Raw genomic sequence first — 26,865 nt, forward strand, 5'->3', positions numbered from 1 at the left:
TGAACTTAATACACCTCACTTACAGAATGTCATGACTTTACGCTGCCTACCTTAAGTGTGCTCAGAACACTTACCTGAGCTGGCAGTGGGCAAAATCATCTAACGCAAAGCCTATGTAACGAATGTTGAATATCTCATGCAGTTTATCAAATACTGTACTGACGTGAGATACAGAATGGTTGCCTGGGTACAGAATGGTTGTTCACCTTGTGATCCTGTGGTGAGTGGGGGCTTACATTCACTGCTGCTGTCGGGCATCCTAAGGGAGCATTGTATTGCATATCACCAGCTCAGGAGAAGAAACTAGGGCTTCTCTCCCTGTCCCACCACCAAAGAGCTGATTATTCAGCATTTTCTAACGTATCAGTGGTTATAGTCAGTAAAGACTATATACTATTTTGCTGTCTTCTATTTTATACTGTATAACATTTTATATATTAATACTATTTACTAATTTATAGTGTGTAGTATTTTGTGTGTGTGTGGGCTTAGTCGCTCAGTCGTGTCTGACTCTTTGTGACCCCATGGACAGTATGTAGCCTGCCAGGCTCCTCTGTCCATGGGATTCTCCACGCAGGAATACTGGAGTGCGTTGCCATGCCTTCCTCCAGGGCATCTTCCCCACCCATGGCTCGAACCCAGGTCTCTTGTATTGCAGTCAAATTCTTTACCGTCTGAGCCACCAGGGAAGCCCTTAGTATTTTATAGTACCTGTAAAATGAGAGGTTCAAATGCTGCTTCATTGCTCTGTCCCTTTAGAATTCAAAAAAAAAAAAAAAAGCACACTTTGTTTTTATATTGCTTTATGATCATTTGCTCTTTAATATGAGCAATATTCCTTTTTATTCTTGATATGACTCACCATAACTAGATATAATTAGACATATATTTAGCTTCATGTTTATAATCTATATGACTGTGGCATATAGTGGTAAACTTTCGGGAAGTTGACTGCTACACAATTCTTGGTGATGGTCTTTGACTTAATAATATTTATAGGTTTGATCTCAGTGCATTTTTATGAAATCCCAGAATTTCACCGTTTAAATTGATTCTGACTTCCCAATCATTGCTTTAAATCTCTTTTATGCTACCTCGACAAATGTATATCTGGCTTGTCTCAGGAAAAACAAAAATAAAGATCTTACATTACAAGGGGAAAATCTCTCTCCTAAAACAGGCATTACTTTTTTATGCTCTACTTATCCTTGGTAAAATTTTCCTTTTATAAAGCCCAATCTGCCTTTTTGAAGCTTCTAACCTATTTGTCCTAATACTGTCTCTAAGACCACAGAATGTAATTTTTTTTTCTCTTTTTCATCGTGTAGCACTTAACAGATCTGAAGAGAACATTCATACTCCTCCCCACTCTCCCATTCCTCTAACCTAGACATCTCCCATTTCTTCTACCCACCTCCCCATTTTAAAAAATTACTAAGAATAAAACTATGACTTAAACCCACTTACCTCTGAGGATCTGACTCTTAAAGCTTCTTCATAGTGAGGATTAGCAAAACACAACCAATTCCATGTTACAATAGCTATTACTTACACGGTGCTGTATAAAATTTTAGAAAGAGGTTCACATACTTAATTTTTCTTGTTTTTTATCATAAATCCTTGAGGGAAAAAGGTGTATTTTTATACTGTTTATAGATAAAATACTGTTTATAGATACAATAAATGGAGATTGGAAAAGTTGAAATGCATTGACCAAGGATAGACACATAGAGAGGAAGTAGTGAAGTTGGGATTTGAATCCAAATCTGACTCCAGAAACTTCTTTTCTGTTTACACCTGAGGCCTCTGGTCTAAGGGTGCCTGTGCAGCCCTGGCATTGCTTGTTAAGGTTTTGTCTTCATGTATACGTGCATTTTTTTCTGAGAAAAAGATCCATAGAAGGTCAGATTCTGAAAAGCTTTTCTAACTTCAACAAGGTGAAATATTTTCGTGTTGCCTGCCTCTCTGAAAGTGTGTGCATGCATGCTAAGTCGCTTTAGTCATGTCCAACTCTGTGTAATCCTATGGATTGTGTAGCCCGCCAGGCTTGTCTGTCTTTCAGATTCTCCAGGCAAGAATACTGGGCTGGTTGCCTTGCCTTCCTCCAGGGGATCTTCCTGACCTGGGTATTGAACCTGTGTCTCTTTATGTCTCCAGCACTAGCAGACGGGTTCTTTCCCACCAGCACCACCTGGGAAGCCCTCTCTGAAAGTTTACTCATCAAAAAATTATTTACAAATAGAATCTTCAGTAAATAAAAGGTGTGGCTTTATTACTTCCCTTCTTTTAGAGATACAGCTTTCATTGAGATTCATGTCATCGAGTAAAGATCCTTCCCTTTGGCTGAATCACTGGACTGTATTATGTGAATATGTATGTAATAAACATCATACATGGGCTTCCCTGGTGGCTCATTGGTAAAAAATCCTGCCTGCAATGCAGGAGATGCACGTTCAGTCCCTGCATTGGGACGATCCCCTGGAGGAGAAAGTAGCAACCCACTCCAGCATTCTTGCTGGGATAATTCCATGGACAGAGGAGCCTGGTAAGCTATGGTCCATAGGGTTGCAAAGAGTAGGACACAACTGAGCGCACACACCTGCGTGCTCACGCATGCACAGGCACACACACACACACACACACACACACACACACACCCCTCTTACCCTTTTTCACTTTTTAGATCTAACCAGATCTCTCTCCCCCTCAACCTTTCTCTTTTTCTCTCTTCCTTTCACACACATGCACATTTTATATTCTCTTATTACACTTTCCATGTGTTCCAAATTTTAAAATTTAGAAATAATTTATTGTTAGTTTTGTAAACAATAAGAAAATAAATTTTGAAAAAAATGTGGTTTATGGAACTTGTCTTATTACTTTATTGCCACACCTCATTAAATAATATTGAACTTCTGTTAGAGTTTAATGTGTGCTATCAATTCACTTTGGTTATTTTGAGTGGGGCTGTGTTTTCGTTTATGTAATAAACTAAAAAGTGTTCTAGGACTCTGAGGTATCAACATTAGGTTGGGAGAACTGTGAAATGCTTAGAAGAGGTTAGATTGGGTATAGATGTAGGAACATTTGTTTTTTTGGGGAAAAAAAAGATGAAGGATGTCCAGGATGTTTATTTTCTTGGTAAGATGAAAAAGCAAGGTCATCCAGTAAGAGTGAGGGAGAAGGTGGTATAGTTGGGATGCTTGAGAGTGGAGAAGGGTTGATACGATTGTTGTAAAGAAGAGATGAATTATCCAGAAAAATGTGGTTTACTTGCTATGCAGTGTTGAAGGACCCATTTTTGTTAGCCAGTATACTTTGTGCGGTGTCTGTTTCTGGCACTGGCTGATAAAACACAGAGATGGCAGGTAATTGGGCTCCTCCATGGCTGTCTTTCATCAGGTCTGATGTATGAAGAGATAGAAGGTTCAGTGATGGTGTTAGCAGAAGTGGGCCTTGCACTATGCAGCTTGAAATCTTGGATGAATAAGGAGGACAATAAAAAGATCACTTTATTATTTTTTAAAATAAAAAAAATGGTAATGAAATGGGAGAAAGATAAAGGAACTATTGATGGGAAGTTGTGATGGAGGTAAAAAAGATTGGGTGAGAAGAGTAGAGTTCATAGTTAGATGGTAAAGACTGAGCAGGGACTGAGGGGGTGGGCAACTGTTGCAGGTGGGGTTTATCCAGAAGCAGATACTGAAAGAGTCAAAGGTGCAAGATACCTGATGGGAGTCATCACCTATGAAAGAGTCCAGGGAGGAATTAGGATTTAGCAGAGCGAAAAGTGAAATTGGAGACAGCTTCTTGAGAGCCTCTGCCAGCACAGCAGGGATCAACTGGGTGGATCTTGCCCATCAGAATTGTCTTGCATTGATGTGAAATATCCAGGACTTTATTTATACTTATTCACTGGCTGTGGGCCTCCAGAGGAGGGGCTCTGAAATGGCAGACCCTGAGGTGGCTGGCACCTGGAGCCTGTCTGCTGGAGGGTTCATATATGTGTTCTATGTGGGGCCTGAGGTTGAACAGAGGAAGTCATTGGAGGTGACAGTGTCACAGCTCTCAGTAGCCTTTGTGTTTAATGGGCCAAGCGCGTAAATCTTGACATCATCCTAGATACTGGAGGACCCTCGGGTAAGAAGGAGATTATGGAGCAGAAGTCAAACTCTTAAGTGGTAGGGAAACAAGATAGGTAGGGTGACCCAGCACAGTGGCATGGGCCCTAGAGCCTCAGAATTTTTAAGAAGTTATTTTTCAGATGCTGAAGGTGCAGTGGTCTAGAAGCTGCTTTGGGATACCATGCAGGCTACCCCATCTATCCTCCTGCCTCTGAAGGAGGAAATAACCAGTGCTTCAGAGGCCTGTGCAGAGATGGTGTTCACAGGAGAAAACCAGGGATAACAGAGATTGGAGATTGGAGGAAAGAAGGATCTGAATCTGGAGCAGAGAAATTTGGAGTATTAGAAGGAAGGGAGTAGTGTGGTAACAGATGGTCGCGTCCAAGAGATTGATGACACAGGAATGAGAGATGCAGTAGGCTTTGGGCTAGTGGCCTGTGGTTTTGTCGCCTTTCTCTTGGTTGATGTTGGTCCCAGGAGCTGCAGATCCTGGGTACTGCTTGGCAGAGGGATTTGAAGGAGGCTTCAGTTTGCTTTGAAGAAGATAGGAGCGGCATTTTGAAGCAAGACTTAACATCTAGATAAAAATTAGGGAATGGGTTGTGTTACAGGTTACTCTGGATTTTAAAACACAGAATCTATTTGCATTAAATCACATCACTCTCCTTCTCCAGATATTTCAACAGCTTCCCATTATGCTTAGGATTTAAAGCATCCTGTACTTGACATGACCTGCTGCTATGTGATCTGGCTCTGCCTACCTCCGCCTCCGTTTCATGCTGCTTCTTCACTAGCCTGCTGACACTGGACTCAATGTTCTCTGTGCCCTGAATGTGCCGAGCTCTTCCCTCAGGGCCGTCATACATGTTCTTCCTTTTAGTTGAACACCCTTGCTCTATTCTTTATGGACCAACTTCCACTCAGCTTTCAGGCTTTGTATAAGTATCACTCTGTCTGACCTTGAAGTGAATTAGCTGCCAATAGATACTAGAGAGATTATTTTTAAGTGTTAGAGAGATATCATGGTCTCTCCTGTTAATTCTATTCCAGTCTCACAACATAGAAAACAATTTGTAATTATATATGTATTTGTGTGATAGCTTAATGTCTATCTCATAATCCTGTGCTCAACTCCATAAAAGCATAGCTGTATCTTTTTTGATCAGTTTTTCCGCCCCGTACCTAGCACAACAGCTGGTATGTAGCAGGTTTTCTAATAATTGTTGAATAGTGAATGTTCGGTGCATCCCTACAGTATTATGCTATCTTTAAAATCATGTTCTTAAAAAATAATTAATGACTTGGGCAAATACTCAGGATAGACAGTTAGGAGGAGAAAGCTGGCTGGGACAAATATGTGCATGGTTTCAGTACTTTATGCATGTGCTTCAGTTGTGTGCTGGAGTGAGACATTTTAGTGGATTCTCTGTGTAGTGTCTACCTCAGATTGATATCAACATGGCCAGGTTTCAGGAACTTCATTTTTCATAGGCTTATAGTTGCTAGTATGTAGAATATGTCCTTTCTACTGACTAAATGTATTATTTAAATGAACTCATATTTTATTTGATTTTCATTTTGTATGCCCAGAATGGGCTTACTGGGAAGAAAATAGTTGAGTAAAGCCTTGAAAGGAGGTAAGGAAGTGAGCCATTTAATTCTAGCGTGTTACCAGGCGAAAGGAACAGGATGGACAGAGGCCCTGAGGAAGACACATGCGTGGTATATTCACGAAAGAGCAGGGCAGGACGTGTAACTGGAAGGGGTGGTAGGACTTGAGCCCAGAAAAGGGGCAGATAGTAGAGAATCTTCTAGTCATTGAAAGGAGTTGGGCTTTGACTTCAGGTGAGAGGAACGTTCACCCTAGAGAGGGAAACATTCCAGACAAAGGAACGTACATTCTAGAGAGCAGAAGATTCTGAAGAGAGGGGTAACTGGGTTGGCCTTGTATTTTAACAGGATCACTCTGGCTTGAATGTTGAGAATCTCCTGAAAGGAGGCAAGGATGGAGGCACGGAGACCAAGTATGAGACGAGTAATCAGGAGACAGATGGTGGTGGCTTAGTCTAAAGGAGTAGCAGTGATGAGGGTGGTGAGAAGTGCTGGGATTCTTTGTTTAGAAGGCTGAATGGCCAGGACTGGCTTGATGGATTGGATGAGAAGCATGAACGAGATAGAAGAGGCAGGATAACTCCAAGGTTAACATGAACAACCACAGGATGATGTTACTCTCACTGTTGCCGAGACCATGTTTGGTACCTGTAATGTGGTTATGTGTGCTTAGTCACTCAGTCGTGTCTGACTCTTTGTGACCCTTTGGACTGCAGCCCATCATGCTCCTCTGTCCATGGGATTTTCCAGGCAAGAATATTGGCATGGTTACCTTGTCTTCCTCTAGGGGCTCTTCCCGATCTAGTGATCGAAACTGCATCTCGTATATCTCCTGCGTTGGCAGGCAAGTTCTTTCCCATAGTGCCATCTGGGAAGCCCCATGGTGGGTACTTTAATAAGTACTTGTTGAATGTGTTTGCATTTAACCCACCTCCCGTCTTTTTGTACTAATCTCTCTTTAGTTCTGTATTGTGAGAGTGGTGCTGGATCATCTTTAAAAAAAGTTCACACTGAAGCTATATTCATGGACCATCCATTTCTAGGGCTAAGTCATGCTATCTAGTATCTTTAGAGACTTTTTGTTAGTTACCTCTGCCTCTCGGCTCCCTCCTGAGCTAAATTGACAAATCATTTTTTTGTGCGTTTTAATAAAAGACTTGTCGGTATCTTGCTGCTAAGTCATTTCAGTCGTGTCCGACTCTGTGCGACCCCATAGACGGCAGCCCACCAGGCTCCCCCGTCCCTGGGATTCTCCAGGCAAGAACACTGGAGTGGGTTGCCATTTCCTTCTCCAATGCATAAAGTGAAAAGTGAAAGTGAAGTCGCTCAGTTTTATCCGACTCTTAGCGATCCCATGGACTGCAGCCTACCAGGCTCCTCCATCCATGGGATTTTCCAGGCAAGAGTTCTGGAGTGGGGCGCCATTGCCAGTATCTTAGACTTTCGAAAAACAACATGTAAAAAGCAGATTCACCGATCTTTGAAGAACTACAAAAGTAAAATATATTTCCAAGAAGAGGTTGTAGCAATAATTTTATATGATGCATTTAGAAAATATTGATAAGTAACTCCTTTGTTCTGTGACTGAGTCACTATTTTTGATCAGTCAGATGGAGCGTTTATTGAGTACCAACATTCAGTTCAGTTCAGTCACTCAGTCATGTCCGACTCTTTGCGACCCCATGAATCGCAGCACGCCAGGCCTCCCTGTCCATCACCAACTCCCAAGTTCACCCAGGCTCACGTCCATCGAGTCAGTGATGCCATCCAGCCATCTCATCCTCTGCCGTCCCCTTCTCCTCCTGCCCCCAATCCCTCCCAGCATCAGAGTCTTTTCCAATGAGTCAACTCTTCGCATGAGGTGGCCAAAGTACTGCAGTTTCAGCTTCAGCATCATTCCTTCCAAAGAAATCCCAGGGCTGATCTCCTTCAGAATGGACTGTTTGGATCTCCTTGCAGTCCAAGGGACTCTCAAGAGTCTTCTCCAACACCACAGTTCAAAAGCATCAATTCTTCGGAGCTCAGCTTTCTTCACAGTCCAACTCTCACATCCGTACATGACCACAGGAAAAACCATAGCCTTGACTAGATGAACCTTTGTTGGCAAAGTAATGTCTCTGCTTTGGAATATGCTACCTAGGTTGGTCATAATTTTCCTTCCAAAGACTAAGCGCCTTTTAATTAGGAGTCCTATATTATGTGTTATCTTTGCTAATCTATTTTCTTGTATTATTAATATCAAGGCTACTTTGTAGAGGAACAATGTCATATTTTTTCTGTCAAACAGTTGAAATTTCATGTATCTTTCCTGCCTTCTGTAAGTTGGTTTCCAAGATCAACAGTGATAGGTGTATCATTTTGGAATGCTATTTTTCATTCTTTTAGTACAGTTTATAACACCTTTGTCTCTAACTTTTGGTGTGTTCTTTTTTATACCTCAATCGATATGAACTTCTTGGTGTCATGAACTATGTCTTTTAGTTAGATTTATGTCTCTATGAGATCACTCCTAGGCACAAAACTGCTGAATTCCTGACTATAGATTGAACTCAAATAGTATTTTCCTATTAAATGAGTTTCCATCAGAATTACTTTTTTGATACCATTGATTATACTGGTTTGTTTAAAGTTCTCATACCTGCTTTGGGATAAATAATTGAGAAAGGCTTTAGGTTAAAATTGCACAGACATGCCATGAGTTTTGCCCATTTTATTTATCCACATTGGGGAATTCTTGTGATAATAAAGACAGAATCTAAGATGCTTCAGATAAAAAAGAAAGAGCATAAGATAATCATAATTAGATAGTATAAAAATGTCAGCCCCAAATGATACTAATTATTTTTTCCTGAAGCATAACTAATATCCCAAAGCAAAAGTACAGTTGATTTTCATTTAAAATCCCATTAGAATTATTACATATGGTGATTATAATAATTGGCATAAATATCTACTTGATGAAGGTATATATATGTTATACAGTGTCAAAAATGTAAATAAAACCATTGAGTAGGATATGTTATAAAGGAAATTTTAGATGGAGGATTTTCTCAAGAATACATTATGTGGTTCATTCTCCTTATTTTATTGATAAGACTCAGAGAGGTTAAGCAACTTACTGCCATATAATTACTTGATCTCAAACTTGGAAAGAGAACTTCATTCTCCTCATCTCATTTTATAATTTACTATATCAAATTCTGGCTTATTATATATTGTATCTTACTATATCAAGTTAATGATTACCTTTACAATGAGCTGTATTTATTGCTTATATTTTTAAATTTTTCTTAGAGTATTTGTAATCTTTATCTTCCGATAACTATGAAGATTAAAGACCAACAGCCAGTGGTAGGGATATCTGAACAGGCTCCAAAGGTGCTTGCACTGGAATAACTGAATTCAGAGGGGAAGTTATTTGTAGACAGTTCTGTGAAGAGTAAGTTCTCTGGAGACTTATCTTTATAGCAGTATGACTCGTACTTTCCCTTTACTTCCCAGGAAAAAAAAAATTTTAGTGTTGGATAAAACACTTAAAAGGTGTTAAGTTGCTTTGATGAGTTGGCAAGTGAGTTAGGATAATTGAAGCAAAAAACATAAAAGGAATGCAGAAAAATATTAAAGAAAGTACTACCAAGGTAATTTTCATCCTGAGGGTATTTGCCAAACCTGAGTGAACTTGCAAGACACAGAATAGAAGCAAAACCCAGAACCTGCCCAACCTGGGGGATCTAGTGGAACATACCCCCAACCTCTACATAGAGTATATGGATCATCTAGACATACAGTCTATTTTCCATAATCTCTCCACCTCCTGTAAGGGACTCATAGGCCAAAGGGAGGAAAAATTCCTAAAAAAACCAGCTTCATTGCTAAAATATACATCCTCTGGGGGATGTGAGAAAATTTCAGAGTGAGAAGTTAGTTTACAATGGGTTCCAGGTTGGTAGTACCCTTAAGTAAACTAGTAGACACTATCACATGTTTTCTGGTAGAACATACCTTCTCACCAGGCCTCAAAGAATTGCTCAGGATAAATTTCTAAGGGAATGATCTTATGAAACATACATACAGAATACACATAGGATGAAAAGTTCCAGGAATAAGATTCAGCTGGCGGGGAGTGTGGTGCAGGCCTGCCCTGGTGATGCAGTGGTTAAGAATCCTTTGCAATGCAAGGGAGGCAGGTTCGATCCCTAATGGGAGAACTGAGATGCCACGTGCCGTGGGGCAACTAAGCATAAGCCTGAGCGCTGCAACTACGACTAGGCTCAGCCAAAAGTAAATAAGTAAACCTTGAAAAATAACAGATTTAAAAAGAAAATAAGATTCAGCTGAGGTGAGAGACAAAAGAATCAAATCAGCAAAGACTTCAGTATTGTAATTATGAGGCACTTCAGTTCAGTTCAGTCGCTCAGTCATGTCTGACTCTTTGTGACTCCATGAATCTCAGCACGCCAGGCCTCCCTGTCCATCACCAACTCCCAGGTTCACCCAAACTCACGTCCTTCAAGTCGGTGATGCCATCCAGCCATCTCATCCTCTGTCGTCCCCTTCTCCTCCTGCCCCCAATCCCTCCCAGCATCAGGGTCTTTTCCAGTTAGTCAGCTCTGCATGAGATGGCCAAAGTATTGGAGTTTCAGCTTCAATGTCAGTGCTTCCAATGAACACCCAGGACTGATCTCCTTTAGGATGGACTGGTTGGATCTCCTTGCAGTCCATGGGACTCTCAAGAGTCTTCTCCAACACCACAGTTCAAAAGCATCAATTCTTCAGCGCTCAGCTTTCTTCACAGTCCAACTCTCACATCCGTACATGACCACAGGAAAAACCATAGCCTTGACTAGACGGACCTTTGTTGGCAAAGTAATGTCTCTGCTTTTGAATATGCTATCTAGGTTGGTCATAACTTTCCTTCCAAGGAGCAAGCGTCTTTTAATTTCATGGCTGCAGTCACCATCTGCAGTGATTTTGGAGCCCCCCGAAATAAAGTCTGACACTGTTTCCACTGTTTCCCCATCTATTTCCCATGAAGTGATGGGACCAGGTGCCAGGAGGCACTTAATACAGGCTTATATCACAATGTTGTTTTAATTTATAACCTTTTGCCATAATGGACTTCTACCTTTCAGATCTTTTTCTTGCCTCATTCCAGTATCTGTACATTTTTAATAGCTGCATCATATTCTAGTAGTAGATATAATTAATATCTATAAATCTATCTATATCTATGTGTTTATATCAGTTATATGCATATTTGTGTGTATGTTTGTCATTGGTTCTCTATTCTGCATTTTAAGTGATTTTTTTTGAAGTTTAATATAGTGTTTTGTGATAAACATCTTTGTTGGTCAAATCTGAAATTAATCATGATTTTTTTTTTATGGAACCTAGGTGGAAATTCCTAGAAATTTTGGGGGTTTAGTAGTATAAACTGTTAACATTTAGGGTTATGTGCTTTTCAACAATCATGACTGATCAAATGAAAAATTTAAATTTGAGAATAAATACAAGATATAATTTTGCCAGAAAAATGGAGCAAACATGAGTATAAAAATTCACTACAAATTTATTCTTTTTTGGTAGGTCGCTGACATTGAACTTGCTGCATTTAATGCAGGACAGAGGTTAAGATTTCAAACATAATAGGCTCATTAAAAAAAAATGATTGTCATTATTTCAATTGTAGATGAATGAGAATAATGTATTTTTTAAAAATAATATTGTATTCCAGTAGAGTATAAAACATGTATTGGTCATTGAGAGCTGCAAGGAATGGAGAATCTAAATAGGTTGTAAAACACTGATTATTTTTATCAGTTATTGGTTGAGCATCGGGTATGCACGATCCTATATTGTACTCTACATAACAATAGACAAACAAAATGCCTCTGCCGGGTCTAGTTCTGAGTGTTGATCATGTCATGGTTCATGTTTAGCTGACTTGAAAGACCAATTTTGTTCCATTGAGAATATTGCAAGAATTGTTGCTTAGGGGGCCTGGAAAGTTGACTACTGCTGATTAAACCTAAACAGTGACTGGTAAAGGTATTTCAAGCCACCTGTGCTTCAGTAATCCAGATGCTTCCAGCGAGCCATGAAATAATGTTGTTTCTGTTTAGATTCCAGCCCTGATTGTCTTTGTCAGCAAGCTAAACGCTACCATGTTGTGCCACTTGTATTTCGACTCTTAATTTGTATTTGAGGAGACCTTTATCTCTCTTATTTCTGATAGTCATTTTAGGGTTTTATACTTTATACCTGTCACATCAAGCCCTGCAAAATAATTCTCCTTTCAAACTTTGGGAGTGCTTAGACTTAATCATGTCTCTGAGTGTGAAGACAGTGACAGCATTTAACAATACCACTTCTTCCAAATGAACTGGTATATTTATGCGCTAATCATTTCCAGTGGCCTGGGCTCTATCGTAGACCATTTCACAGGCAAAATAAGATTGATGGGCCCAATCTGTTTTCAGCTTGGTGCTTATTTGCACCATAAATCTACCACCCAGCTGGCAAGACATCATCAGAAGACTTGGGACTAGTCAGACATACGTGTTAGGTCAGCACAGTGATGGGCTCGTCTGATTAGAGATCTTCACTGCATTCTGTCATCTTTCATATCACTCCTGCTTTATGTTAACAGGAACTACTGAGCAAATAGTAAAATCTTCTGCAATCTGAAACTTGAGTGAGGAGAGAAACCTTATTGTCTGTTTTAATCATGGCTGATGAACCAACACGGGAACAGTACAGGAAGCACAGATAGTTACCAAATTGTACCAATGCCTGAATGCTTGTGCCCTGCTTGTCACCTGTGACACATGGTAATGCTTTGTTAATGATGGAAACAGACAAGGCTGCCCCTACAGGGGGGCTTCCCAGGTGGCTTAGTGGTAAGGAGTCCACCTCTCAAACAGGAGACTCAGGACACACAAGTTCGATCCTTGCATCTGGAAGATCCCCTGGAGGAGGAAATGGCAACCCCCTCCAGTATTCTTGCCTGAGAAATCCCATGGACAGAGGAGCCTGGTGGGCTGTAGTTCATGGAGGCAAAAAGAATCTGACATGACCTAGTGACTTAAGTCGGAGAAGGCAACGGCACCCCACTCTGGTACTCTTGCCTGGAAAATCCCATGGACAGAGGAGCCTGGTAGGCTGCAGTCCATGGGGTCGCTAAGAGTCGGACACGACTGAGTGACTTCACTTTCACTTTTCACTTTCCTGCATTGGAGAAGGAAATGGCAACCCACTCCAGTGTTCTTGCCTGGAGAATCCCATGGACGGAGAAGCCTGATGGGCTGCAGTCCATGGGGTCACACAGAGTCGGACATGACTACAGTGACTTAACAGCAGCATCAGCAGTGACTTAAGCAGCCGCAGCCACTTCAGGAATTAGCAGATGGGGTCTAAGGCTAGTGGGAGAGGGTTTTTCTGGAGAACAAAATACATTTCCTCTGAGTGCTGACCATTGCAGCACACAACTCAGACACACACACACAAACACATACACATTCAGATTTTAAAATAATTATTTAAAAATATTACATGAACATTAGGGCATAGACTTTTTGGAAAATAGTCTGCTAGTTTCTCAAAATGTTAAACGTAGATTTACCATATGATCCAGGGTTCAAATTCTAGGTATATACTGAAGAGGAAATGTATGTCCGCAGAAGACTTATCCATGGGTGTTCATAGTGACATTGTTCATAATGGCCAGAAAAGTGGAACTACCCACATGTTTATCACTTGGTAAATATATATGTGTGGTATATACCTACAATGGAATAAATAGTCAGCCATAAAATGAAATGAAGTGCTATACTCATAAATGGGCTTCCCCAGTGGCTCAGTGGTAAAGAATCTGCCTGCAATGCAGGAGCCGCAGAAGATGCAGGTTCGACCCCTGGGTCAGGAAGATCCCCTGGATGAGGGCGTGGCAACCCACTCTAGTGTTTCTTGTCTGGAGAATCCCATGGACAGAGGAGCCTGGCGGGCTGTGGTCCATAGAGTTGTAGAGTCAGACACACTGATGTGACTTAGCACACATGACTGGTAAATTGTGCAGTGTGGACGAACTTTGAAAACATTTTGCTAGGAAACCAGGGCCCCCAAAATAAGGTTGGAACTCCAGCTTACATACGTGAGAATCTCTGAGCTGGATATACCTGACTAGCCACAAAAATATTTATAATAGATGAAAGATAATTCAAACTAGAAGAGCTGTTAAAGAGTGGAAAGAGAAAAAAAGAATCAATGCAGTCTCCTGCTGTAGCCTTAAAATAAAGGGAGTTGGAAGATAATGTCACTAAGATAGGAATGCTCCTCACCGATGGTCAGTTAAAGTTCCCTTGTGCCTTATCGATCAACCATTAAAAAACCTGCATGCAGTGACTGTGGGTCCTTTGGTAATTGGCTTATACCTCACATTATGCTCTTCTTAGAGCACGCATCTCAAACTCCATTCCAGAAGTAGTCGGGTCTGTTTTGACTTATGCTCATGAAGCGCTCCAGGTGAACACGCTTTATAGATGGCTCAGAATGAGTTATTAATAACCTTAAAAACCATTGTGTCATTTCTCCCTGTTCCTTGTCATCCCAGCCTCCAAAACCTCTTCTCATTTATTGTTAGGAAGATAATTAAGGAACTGGTGTTTTTTTTTTTTTTTTTCCTCCTGTTTTAAGCTAAGAGACCACCCGCCCAAATAATAGATTATTATAAATTTCACTTGTTACTTAGGAGCAAGAGTGTATTCAGTTCTTGAACTACAAAATGTGATTTTTTACTTTCTAGTAAGAATCATTTCATGATCTTTAACTGAAAATCTAGGCGAGATTGTCTTAACTTGAAGCAACACTCAGACGACTTCCTTGCTTCCCAGCAGCCTGCTTCTGGTGAAGTTTCCAGAAAATAAGTTAATGCAGTGCACAGTACTGTATTGTTCTTTGTGCTTCAAAACACATACTGTTTATCCTCACAATAACCCATCATTGGGCAGTCCCTTATTTAGATGGTTCTTTCCCTACATGATACCTTATATACCTAGTGAGTGACTCTAGGTAGAACCCAAAAGGACTTCCCTTTTCCCTCTCTCAGGGATCCGGTCCTTGGAATTTCCTTTCTTTCTTTCATTTCTCATTCTTACCCCCAGTCAATGACTGCCCATGCTTCTGACAGGGAAGAATGGCATCCTGAAAGATGCCATATCATCCCTATTTCATTATAAGCTTTGAGGACCACAGGAATCCACCAGCATCACTTGCTTTTCTCACAGGGTTTGCCATGTTCATATTAAATTATAGGTGGTTGGAAGTCAGAGAAGGGAGGATGTTTTTCATGAGTATTAGCCCAGAGTTTATCCTCAGCATTTTCAAGGATTACAGAGGGCAAGAGAAATGGAGACAAGGGTATGGTATGATTGAAATGTACTAACAGTGAAAGTTAAATATTACCAAAAAAAAATGTGAAATTATAGATGTGTTAATTATCTGCTGCTGCTACTGCTAAGTCGCTTCAGTCGTGTCCGACTCTGTGCGACCCCATAGATGGCAGCCCATCAGGCTCCCCCGCCCCTGGGATTTTCCAGGCAAGAATACTGGAGTGGGTTACCATTTCCTTCTAGATGGGGCAAATCCTTTCATGATGGACTATTATGGTATATATTTTAAATATCTTATGATGTTAAATGTATCTTAATAAAGATGAAAATAAAAAGTATAGACAAGGTTTTAAGTTAAAAAATAAAAACCTTCATTTACATATTAGGACTGCTTATTTATTGTGAGACCTTTGAGACCCTTTCATCTTCCCCTTTTCATTTGTTGCTAAACTTAAAAATACACAAGACAATATATGGGCCTTAAATGAATAGACATGTAGAACTGACCTGTAGTAACAGTTAAAAAAAAATAATAAAAAGCACCAACAGCAGCAAGGAAGGCTTATTGGAATTGTTTGCTTAAAAGGAGAAACATTTAAAAAAAAATTAGCTTCTATCTGTGTTTAGGCATTAATACAAGCAGACTGTACAAGTTCCGTCCTCAAAGGTGTCAGCCCTTTCCTGTCTTTCTCCCTTCATGTCCCTGGACCTCCAAGGAGCCATCAGGAGTAGTTTGAGTTTGGAGGGGTTATGATATCCTCTACTGGCTAGTCCAGAGAGAGGGGGGAAAAGTAGAATTCCAATTCTTGTTGTATCAGAAAGTGTTATTTCTGGCCTCAGTTGAACCATTAAATGCCTTTCCCCTGAAACATTTTCTGCATGATGGTTTTATCCATAGAATGTTATTTTTCTTAAGCTTCACTTGCATTTTTGATCAAGAGATTTCTTTGTGCGTTGACTTGGATAACCAACTGTGATATTTATGGTGTTGATTACATGGAAAATGCATTTTGTGTGTCAAGCTACTGTAAGACCAGGGTTGTTTGTTGTTTAATCAGTCGTTAAGTTGTGTCCAACTCTTTTGCAACCCCATGGACTGTGCACAAGGGCTTCCCAAGTGACTTAGTAAAACATCCACCTGCCAGTGCAGGAGACAGAAGAGACAGGGATTTGATCCCTGCATCAGGAAGATCCCCTGGAGGAGAAATGGCAACCCACTCCAGTGTCCTTGCCTGGAAAATTCCATGGACCGAGGAGCTTGGTGGGCTACAGTCCACAATATCATTGTTGTTCAGTTGCCAGTTCATGTCCACCTCTTTTGCAGGACCGTGGACTGCAGCCCACCAGGCTCCTTTGTCCAAGAGATTTCCCAGGCAAGAATACTGGAGTGGTTTGCCATTTCCTTCTCCAGGGCATTTTCTCAACCCAGGGATTGAACCCAAGTCAAAACCTGCATTGCAGGCAGAGTCTTTACCACTGAGTCACCAAGGAAGTCCCTAAAGAAAAAAAGTCAGGATTTGCTGTCCTGTGTCTCTCATCATCTACATCATTTGATTCAACCTGTGAGTTTCTTGGAACTATAAAATGTTAAGCACAGGGGACTTCCCTGGTGGTCCAGTGGTTACCAATCCACCTTGCAATGCAGGAAACGCAGGTTTGATCCCTGGTCGGGGAACTAAGATCCCATATGCCTGTGAGCAGCTGATCCCACGCACCACAACAAAAGATCCTGCATGACCCGAAGAAGGCCCCAACTTGCTGCAACTAAGACCTGACGCAGCCAACAAAGACCCTTTTAAAAAATATTTAAAACATCGTAGCATATATAGTTGGGAAAAAATTGAATTCTGGACTTAGCATGTGTGTGACCTTGAGCAAGACACATCTCCCAAGCCCCTTGCTGCTGCTGGTTTGACACTTCAGTAGTGTCTGACTTTCTGCGACCCTCTGGACTGTACACTGCCAGGCTCCTCTGTCCATGGGATTCTCCAGGCAAGAATACTGGAGTGAGTTATCTTACAGGGATACTATTATTACCCCTCCCTTGACCTTATTCCTACACCCTGTGTAATACTTTGTACCTGTCTTAATTGTGAACCATGTAACATTACAACTAGCTAGGAATAAAATATAATTGAGCAATGAAATATAGGCAAGTCATTGACATAACTTACGGTCGAAATAACTAATTTATTTCTATTTTGTAGCTTATCTTCTACAAAAAGTATTTTAAATGAATATAGTTTTTTAGCACTTTATTGAAACATGGATTCCTCACTGAGCATACTTCATGCAAAACACAACTGCTTGTTCCTGTGTGGTTTGTACATAGAATTCAGTCGGTCTGAAAGAAATATTCTTTATCATTTTCCATTTGCTTATTCATGTACTTTTTAATTGAAGTGTAGCTGGTTTACAATATTATGTTAGTTTCAGGCATAGTAGTAGTAATAGTTGCTCGGTTGTGTCCAACTCTTCGCTACCCCGTGGACTATAGTCCGCCAGGCTCCTCTGTCCATGGGATTCTCCAGGCAAGAATACTGGAGTGGGAGATGTTTGGAGAGAGTAACATGGAAACTTACATTACCATATATAAAATAAATAGCCAATGGGAATTTGCTGTATGTCTCAGGAAACTCAAACAGGGGCTCTGTATCAAACTAGAAGGGTAGGATGGGAGGGAGTTTCAAAAAGGAGGGGATATATGTATACATATGGCTGATTCATGTTGCGGTTTGATAGAAAACAACAAAATTCTGTAAAGCAGTTATCCTGCAATGGAAAAATAAATAAAATTAAAAAAAAAAAAAAAAGAATACTGGAGTTGGTTGCCATTCCCTTCTCCAGAGGATCTTCCTGACCCAGGAATTGAACCCAGGTCTCCTGCGTTGCAGGCAGATTCTTTACAGTTTGAACTATAGGGAAGACCAAGTTTCAGGCATATAGCAAAGCAGCTCATTTATATACATATATATTTTTTCAGATTATTTTTCATTATAGGTTACTATGGGATATTGAATATAGTTTCCTGTGCTTATTCATGCATTTATTTAATAAACATTTGCCAAGTGCCTGTTACGTACCAGAAATTATTTTAGGAACAAGGGTTACGTCTATGAACAATAGTCTGTAAAAAGTATTGTTGCTGATAATTATACACTAGGTAAGAGTTGAGTCTAAAAGATGATCCTTTCCTCCAAGTGGCTTATTGCCTGTATTTTCCTCCCAGACCCAATAGCAGCAGAATATCATCACCAATCTTGATTTTCTTGACTTGTCCATAATGTAAGTCGTTTGAGGGTAAGGGTAAGTGTTTTATCTTTGTGTGCTTCTTAATCTAGCACTGAACATCAATCTCGTGTGCAGACCCTTGTTATAGGTTTGGTGGTGCTGGGAGCAGCAACAGCAGCATGAAGTCACAGAGGTAATTTGTGCTTTAAGAATAGGTACTTTCTAAAGGACTTAATCTTTTAAAAGCCCTCTTGTGACAGCTGTGAATTCAGAGAACTCTGAGACCATTCATCTGGCTCATAGAACCAATTTAAAACCCTATTTTTTAATGCAATCAGGAATTCCATATTTTTTGTACTGTATGCATTTTCATAATTCTTAGAAAGTATTTATGAAGCAAAATATTTGCTGTAAAAATGTTCCCCTTCCAGTCATAAAAAAGAATGAAGTAATGCCATTTGCAGCAACATGGATGCACCTAGAGATAAACATAGTAAGTGTAGTAGATCAGACAAAGACAAATATGTGATATCACTTATGTGTGGAATCTAGAAAAAAATGATACAGATGAACTTATTTGGCAAACAGAGACACTCACAGACACAGAAAACAAACTTTTGGTTACCATTCAGGATAGAGGGGTATCGGAGGCTGTGTTGGGAGAGGTAAATTAGGAGTTGGGATTAACATATACTTGTGTGTGTGTGTTCTCAGTTGTGTCCACCTCTTTTTGACCCCATGGAATTAGGAGTTGGGATTAACATATACTTGTGTGTGTGCGTTCTCAGTCGTGTCCACCTCTTTTTGAACCCATGGACTGTAGCCCTCCAGGCTCCTTCGTCTATGGAATTTTCCAGGCAAGAATAGTGGAGTGGGTTGCCATTTCTTATTCTGGAGGATCCTCCCGATCCAGGGAGTGAGCCCACATCTCTTGCATCTCCTGCGTTGGCAGGTGGATTATTTACCACCGCACCATCTGGGAAGCCCCAGCATATGCACACTACGTGTATAAAATAGGCAAACACCAGGGACCCACTGTTGAGCACTGGGGGTGAGACTCAGTATCTTATAATAAACTATAATGGAAAACAATCCGAAAAAGCAACCCAGGGATCGAACCCAGGTCTCCCGCGTTGCAGGTGGATTCTTTACCAGCTGAGCCATAAGGGAAGCCCGCAAAAGTGTGTGTATATGTATTTGTATAACTGAATCACTTTCCTGTACACTTGAAACTAACATAAGATTCTAAATTATATTTCAATTTTTTTTTTTTTAAAGTTAACCTTCACTGTGGTTCTTTTGTATGTGGAAAGGCCAACTTTAAGTCCAGAACACATTAAAAATGTCAGGTGAGGCATAGTGTTTGCTGTGGCTCAGCAAAAATGGCTATCTAATTCTATACTATTTTCGTCTAATCTCTTGGCACAGAGCATTTATCATTTTGACATCTATACATTTAATGTTGATTTTTAAAAAGTTATTTATTTGGTTGCACTGGGTCTTCCTGGCTGCATGAAGGCTTTCTCTTGCTGTGGTGAGCGGGGGCTACTCTTTCGCACAGGCTTCTCTCGTTGCAGTGCATGGGCTCCAGAGTGTTCGGGCTTCAGTAGTTGCAGCAGGGGGGCTCTGTAGCACAGGTGCAGTGGTCGATTGCTCGGGTTTCGTTGCTCCCAGGTGTGTGGTGTCTTCCTGGACTGGGGATTGAACTCATCCATAGTCCCTGCATTGGCAGGTGGATTCTTATCCATTGTGCCACCAGAAAGTCCTAATACTGATTGTTTTTAGTTGAAAAATGAAGAGAAAGACTGGTTTTCTTCTGTCAGGCTGTAAGTATTCTTAGTAATCGTTTCAAACTTTCAGTGCAATGCTGTTGACTCCAAATAAAGACAAACATGTTTTTATTGATCTCACAAATGATACTGACTAGTACAGTATTGCCTAAAGGATCATGGATAATACTTTTTTAATTTGAACCTTTTGTCCTTTTAGTGTATGTTCCTGTGAGTGTGTGATCATTTAGATCCTTATCTGCTTAGTAATTCTAAAGGGAAAAGTAGATAATTGTTTATTTGAGATGTACCAGCTGTCAGACACTGTACTGAATGCCCTGGAGTACGTTATCCTACTTCTTAAATCTCTGAAAAAGTTTATTGCAATCTTTGTTTTATAAATGTGAAAGCTGACGCTCCGAAAATTTGAGTGTTCTTGTCACCCTTACACTAGTAGTAGGTAGATATCTGGAGTCTGACACAAATCTTTTTGCTTCTTCCCATTGTACCATAGTCCTCTCTGCAGGAACCTTTGTTTCCCTTTCTTTTTGAGATCTTGGTTTTCTATTTTATTAACATGACTATGTTTATTATAAACTACATCAAATTCTAGCTGAGAAGAAGTTTGGGAGCTAATGACTTATAAGTAGATGGATTCTTAAAGAAGGGCCTAGCTAAGAAGCTGTCATCCCGAAGTCACTGGGTGGCCCTGGCACCTTTTGCCAGTCAGCCACTGTCCTGCCTGTTAGGACCAAGATCTATGATGAGGGCATCTCGCCCCCTTCATTCTGCAGAATATGTATTCTACTTGTAGTACGGTTGTCAGTTCCCCGGCCTGTCCAGCCATCCATCATCTCTCCGCGTTTTCCCTGGTGCCTGTCACCTGGCCTGTGACAGTGGGGATTACACTGTGAGCATAATGAATGAAGGGGAAGGATAAGCTCTGCCCTTCAACCCCTGTTTTTCTCAGGTTTGAACAATGTGTTCCCCAAGCAAGTTCATGACAACGGCTCCCAGCTTGCTTGATGACCAGAAGGCATGTGAGGAGAGGTGGTAGGTTGTGTTTCTCATTCAGAATATTGAAAGCTAAACGTCAGAGGCGAGAGACTCACAGACAACACGGTTCTTTGGCTATGGCCTTTACTTTTGGTTCTGATAGCTTTATTTTCAAGACTATTTTCACCAGGTTTGTGCTGTTTATTAGTAATTTAGTAAGCTCGATTTCTCCACTGTGAGTCTCAGTGAACTCCAGGAGTTGGTGATGGACAGGGAGGCCTGGTGTGCTGCGATTCATGGGGTCGTAAAGAGTCGGACACGACTGAGTGACTGATCTGATCTGATCTGAAGCTAGATTTGGACTCGTAGCCTGTAAAGAGGAAATCACATCAAATACAGTGTTGGCACTTGGTGATGAACCTGGAAAAGTCTACAGAAGTCCTACAGATGAAATTTTGGTTGTCGGAGGAGGTGGGGGTGGGGGATTTTTCTGTTCTCTTTTTCTTTTCAATTCTGCCCAGCCTTTACTTTTTGATTAGTTTAACCCTACTGTGTGAATCAGGAATAGTCTTTATGTAACTAACAGGGATTTAGAGGAATTGAAGCAGGTCATCTCTTGATGTATTGTCCTCATGCCTAGTATTGTCACATGTGAGTCCCAGTGAAATCTTCTTCACACTGACATGTCCGGTGGCTCCAGTGCCTTGTTTTTGGTGTCGCATCTTTATGTGTGTTCCTCATATGATGGTCATCAACAAACATTGATTAGGCACACCTACCATTTATAACACTTTGGGGATACAGAGAAGATTGCTGACATGTGTTATGTTCTTGGCAGTTTATGAAGGACTTGCACATAATACTTTCTCATCTAATTCTGATAACATACTACTAAGTTAGGGCATTGTTTCTCCTTCATTCATTCAACAAATATATTTTTTGTAGGTACTTTCTGGGATGTTAACATTCCACAAAGGGAGAAGGTGGCATTAGAATCAGAAAACAGATGACAGTGACAAGAGACTCACATTAAGGTTACATGATCTATTTTACAGAAAGTCACTGCTGGACTTCCATGGAGGTCCAGGGGTTAGACTCTGCGCTTCCAGTGCAGGGGGTGTGGGTTCCATCCCAGGTTGGGGAACTAAGATTCCACATGTCACAGAGTGCTGCCCCCCACCCCCCAGAAAAAGTCACACGGTAATCCAAGTCTGTGCCCCGACTAGTAATGCTGAAGAAGCTGAACGGTTCTATGAAGACCTACAAGACCTTTTAGAACTAACACACAAAAAAGATGTCCTTGGGAGTTTCAGGTGAATGGGTCACGGAGGGTGGAAGACCTACAAGACCTCCTCCTAGCGTCTACCTCCCCTTTTCTTTTTCAGGCGGAACGGGAACACCGAAAAAAAAAAAAAAAAGATGTCCTTTTCATTATAGGGGACTGGAATGCAAAAGTAGGAAGTCAAGAAACACCTAGGGTAACAGGCAAATTTGGTCTTGATGCACTGGGATGACCCAGAGGGATGGTATGGGGAGGGAGATGGGAGGGGTGTTCAGGATGGGGAACACGTGTACACCCGTGGCGGATTCATGTTGATGTATGGCAAAACCAATACAATATTGTAAAGTAATTAGCCTCCAATTAAAATAAATACATTTATATTAAAAAAATTCTCCAAGCCAGGCTTCAGCAATACGTGAACTGTGAACTTCCAGATGTTCAAGCTGGTTTTAGAAAAGGCAGAGGAACCAGAGATCAAATTGCCAACATCCACTGGATCATCGAAAAAGCAAGAGAGTTCCAGAAAAACATCTATTTCTGCTTTATTGACTATGCCAAAGCCTTTGACTGTGTGGATCACGATAAACTAAAATTCTGAAAGAGATGGTAATACCAGACCACCTGACCTGCCTCTTGAGAGATCTGTATGCAGGTCAGGAAGCAACAGTTAGAACTAGACATGGAACAACAGATGGGTTCCAATTAGGAAAAGGATTATGTCAAGGCTGTATATTGTCACCCTGCTTATTTAACTTATATGCAGAGTACATCATGAGAAATGCTGGACTGGAGGAAGCACAAGCTGGCATCAAGATTGCCGGGAGAAATATCAATAACCTCAGATATGCAGATGACACCACCCTTATGGCAGAAAGTGAAGAACTAAGGAGCCTCTTGATGAAAGTGAAAGGAGAGTGAAAAAGTTGGCTTAAAATTCAACATTCAGAAAACTAAGATCATGGCATCTGGTCCCATCACTTCATGGGAAATAGATGGGGAAACAGTGGCTGGCTATTTTTTTGGGCTCCAAAATCACTGCAGATGGTGATTGCAGCCATGAAATTAAAAGATGCTTGCTCCTTGGAAGGAAAGTTATGACCAACCTAAACAGCATATTCAAAAGCAGAGACATTAATTTGCCAACAAAGGTCCGTCTAGTCAAGGCTATGATTTTTCCAGTGGTCGTGTATGGATGTGAGAATTAGACTATAAAGAAAGCTGAGTGCCAGAGTATTGATGCTTTTGAACTGTGGTGTTGGAGAAGATTCTTGAGAGTCCCTTGGAGTACAAGGAGATCCACGCAGTCCATCCTGAGGGAAATCAGTCCTGAGTGTTCATTAGAAGGGCTGATGTTCAAGCTGAAACTCCAGTACTTTGGCCACTTGATGAGAAGAGCTGACTCATTTGAAAAGACCCTGATACTGGGAAAGATTTAGGGCAGGAGGAAAAGGGGACGACAGAGGATGAGATGGTTGGATGGCATCACCGACTCAACAGACATGAGTTTGAGTAAACTCCGGGAGTTGGTGATGGACAGGAAGGCCTGACGTGCTTTGGTCCATGGGGTTGCAAAGAGTTGGACATGACTGAGGGACTGAACTGAAGTGAATGGCATTGTGAACATCAGGAGAGGGGCATTTGACAGTTTGGGCTATACCTCCTGGGCCCTAAAGGAATGGTAGGAGACAAGCAGTCTCCCCAGATACAGCCCACTGTGGGCCGAGGCCTTGAGGTAGTCATCGTACAATGTGTTCAGTGTCCGTGAAGATGCTGGTTTGAAGCTGTGTTAATCAGGCCTGTGTGTAATTATTGAGTATCTAAAATCAGAAAGCTTCAGAGTTTTTAGAAACCGTTAGAGGTCATGCAGTCCACTCATATTTGTCCCTTTAAGATATGCTCATAACTCATATTGAGTAGATTAGTGCGTTATTTTCTATAGATTTATTTGTTTCATAGGAAGTCGTTTGAATCATTGATGTTGTTCCTAGAGTGCAGAATTTAACCTGGTTTCTTCTGCGCATGTGCACGTTTCCTTGGTGATTCAATTATGACTTGGTTTTATGATCTTGAGAAGTATTAATAAAGATATTTTTATTCTGTGGGTTTTTTTTTTTTTTTGGTCTGTAACCAAATCATATGAAGTTTGGAGGAGGATTTTTATTATAGGACTAGTGTTTGTTGTAACGTTGATTCTCTCCTTTTGTTTCACTTTTAACCAAGCAAAATCATTGACTTAGCAGAGCAGTGATATCTCCAATGCAAATATAATAATGGATTTTTTTCCCAAATGAGAACAAAAAGCTCATGATTTTGAATCAAGAGCTGTACGTGTCATTGTATTTTCTGTATTTCTTAAGAAAAACCATTCTTTGATCCGTTGGTGGAAATAGCTGATTCAAATGGGATTTGTCTAAACTCTGATGCCTCTGGGAAGTCTTGATGATCCAGGCTTTAGATTTCTTAAGCTTCACATGTTTTTATCAGTCAATTTCTAAGATACCTCAGAGACCATTAAAACAGATAATAAATCAGGTGAGGTTTAGTTATGTTTGGTATCATGAAAAGAACTATAATTAAAAAGAAGCTGTTTAATTCAGAAAAAAAGAAATGCAATATTGTGTGTGTAGATTGTTAGGGTTTTGAAAAAGTCTATTAAATAGCAGCTACCTTCCCTATCTCGAGTTCTGATACTATTATGAAATAATATATGTAAGCAAATGGGAGGTGAAATACCACTTCCACTTTTCTGCTGATAGAAGGCAGACTGAAAGTGTGAGCTAGTTTGAGAGCAAAATGAGTTTGCTTGCTGAACATCAGAATTAGACGAATTTGCTTGTTTATAGAAGGTGCTGGACCACTTCATCCTTCTCTGACAAGGTAGGACCTTTTATTTGCTAAACTTAGTGAGACAATGCTGACCTTGTACAGGCATTCTGATCTCTGAAGTGAAATAAGAATGTTGCTAAGCTGTGCATGCCCAGCCTTTTCTTCTGTTTTACCAAAGGAGTTTACTCCCCCAGAGTGAATGAAAGATGGAGAGAGGCCAGAGATTACTTTAATTGAGCTTCATTTTAATGCAAAGAAACAGGAATAGTGATCTGGGGGACATTTCTCCCAGCACCCCTCGATGTACATTTGTCACACTGTAAACTCTGAAGTTAGGGTATATCTTCAATTAGTGACGTCTTAATGGCTGTTAACTGGAAAATAGTCATAACGAGTTGTTTTTGCCTCAGTATGTGTGAGCTGAGTGGTTATTCTTCACATCTTAACCCTTCAGTGTTTCAGTCAGTGAACCTGTTAAGGAATATATGAGGAAAGAGTATGAAATTTGGTTGGTATAAGAACACCTTCTCTTTAAACCTTCTAATAGCATTAAGAACTTATCAACATTAAACCTTGCAGAATGGGTATCAGCAGTTTGAAGTAAAATACTGGATGTACTCAAATATTAATAAAGTCTTAAATTTATTTATAAATTATTTGACCTAGTTTTGTAATTTAAACTATAAAGAACCTTCAATAAGAAAAAGAAAATTCTATGTAATAAGGAAGCATTGTATACTTTAGTTAGCAGGATTTCTTTTTTCTTATTGTTGCTTCTAACAGTAGTGTATCTTAAAACTAGTGGGGTTTTAGATTTGATGAAATAAGCTTGGTTAGGTTCATATGGGCCTCTGCTCCAACCTTTGCAGCCTTACCTAGACCAGCCTGAGTGGTCCTCCTTCCTTCCTCTGAACTGTGCTGTCAAAGGTTGACACTGAAACAGTATTTCTTACTGTGCTTCCGTGTTCTCCAAAGTGAAAAATGCTAATCCATTGCTTATTTCACGAGGAAGACTGGATCAAGTCATTCATAATAATTTAGTAAATATTAAAGTCAGCTGTTTTCAAAGTTGATATTCCTTATGATAGTATAACATCCATCAGATAGGCTTTTTTTTTTTTTTTTTTTCTAAGTTCCTATAAGCTAATCTCTTCTCTTTTGCTTTTTTTCTGAAAGGGGGTCCTGATGACAACTTAATTGAAGGTGGAGGAACAAAATTTGTTTGCAAACCTGGAGCCAGGAACATTACCGTCATATTCCATCCATTATTAAGGTAAGTCAAATCCTATGTACTTACTGAAGATCAATATTTTCATTATTTATGCTGATATACTGAATGCCAGTAGGTCTGTCAGCATTGAAACAAATCATAAAAAGACCTTGTTGCATTTTATAGGGCCTCACAATCAAAGTTTGTCAACATTAGAAAAATAATGTTAACCCTACTAAGTAGCTACTTAGTCTCGAGAGTAATACTTCATAAATATGTTTATTTGATTTTCTTTCTTTCCCATTTCCTGTCCCTCTCCTTGTTACCATCCCTCTCTTTTCCTCCTTAACTGTTTCAGGATTGGCAAAACCCATGGAGAAATCTAACCTGTCACTTGTTTTTGTAAATAGGTTTTTATTGGCACAGTCAT

The 26,865-nt window shown here is 40.3% G+C and overlaps 1 protein-coding gene across 2 annotated transcripts in view; it reads left to right on the plus strand.

The window, feature by feature from the left end:
- The window catches only part of EXOC4 (exocyst complex component 4), an 803,152-nt gene that overhangs the window by 334,978 nt on the left and 441,309 nt on the right, over positions 1–26,865 (plus strand). For both annotated transcript variants that reach the window (XM_070369027.1, XM_070369029.1), the window contains exon 10: positions 26,402–26,498. In XM_070369027.1, the coding sequence (XP_070225128.1) occupies positions 26,402–26,498 (97 nt within the window). The remainder of the gene's footprint in view (positions 1–26,401; positions 26,499–26,865) is intronic.

This window comes from Bos mutus, chromosome 4, assembly GCF_027580195.1.
Source record: "Bos mutus isolate GX-2022 chromosome 4, NWIPB_WYAK_1.1, whole genome shotgun sequence".
Classification (NCBI taxonomy): domain Eukaryota; kingdom Metazoa; phylum Chordata; class Mammalia; order Artiodactyla; family Bovidae; genus Bos; species Bos mutus.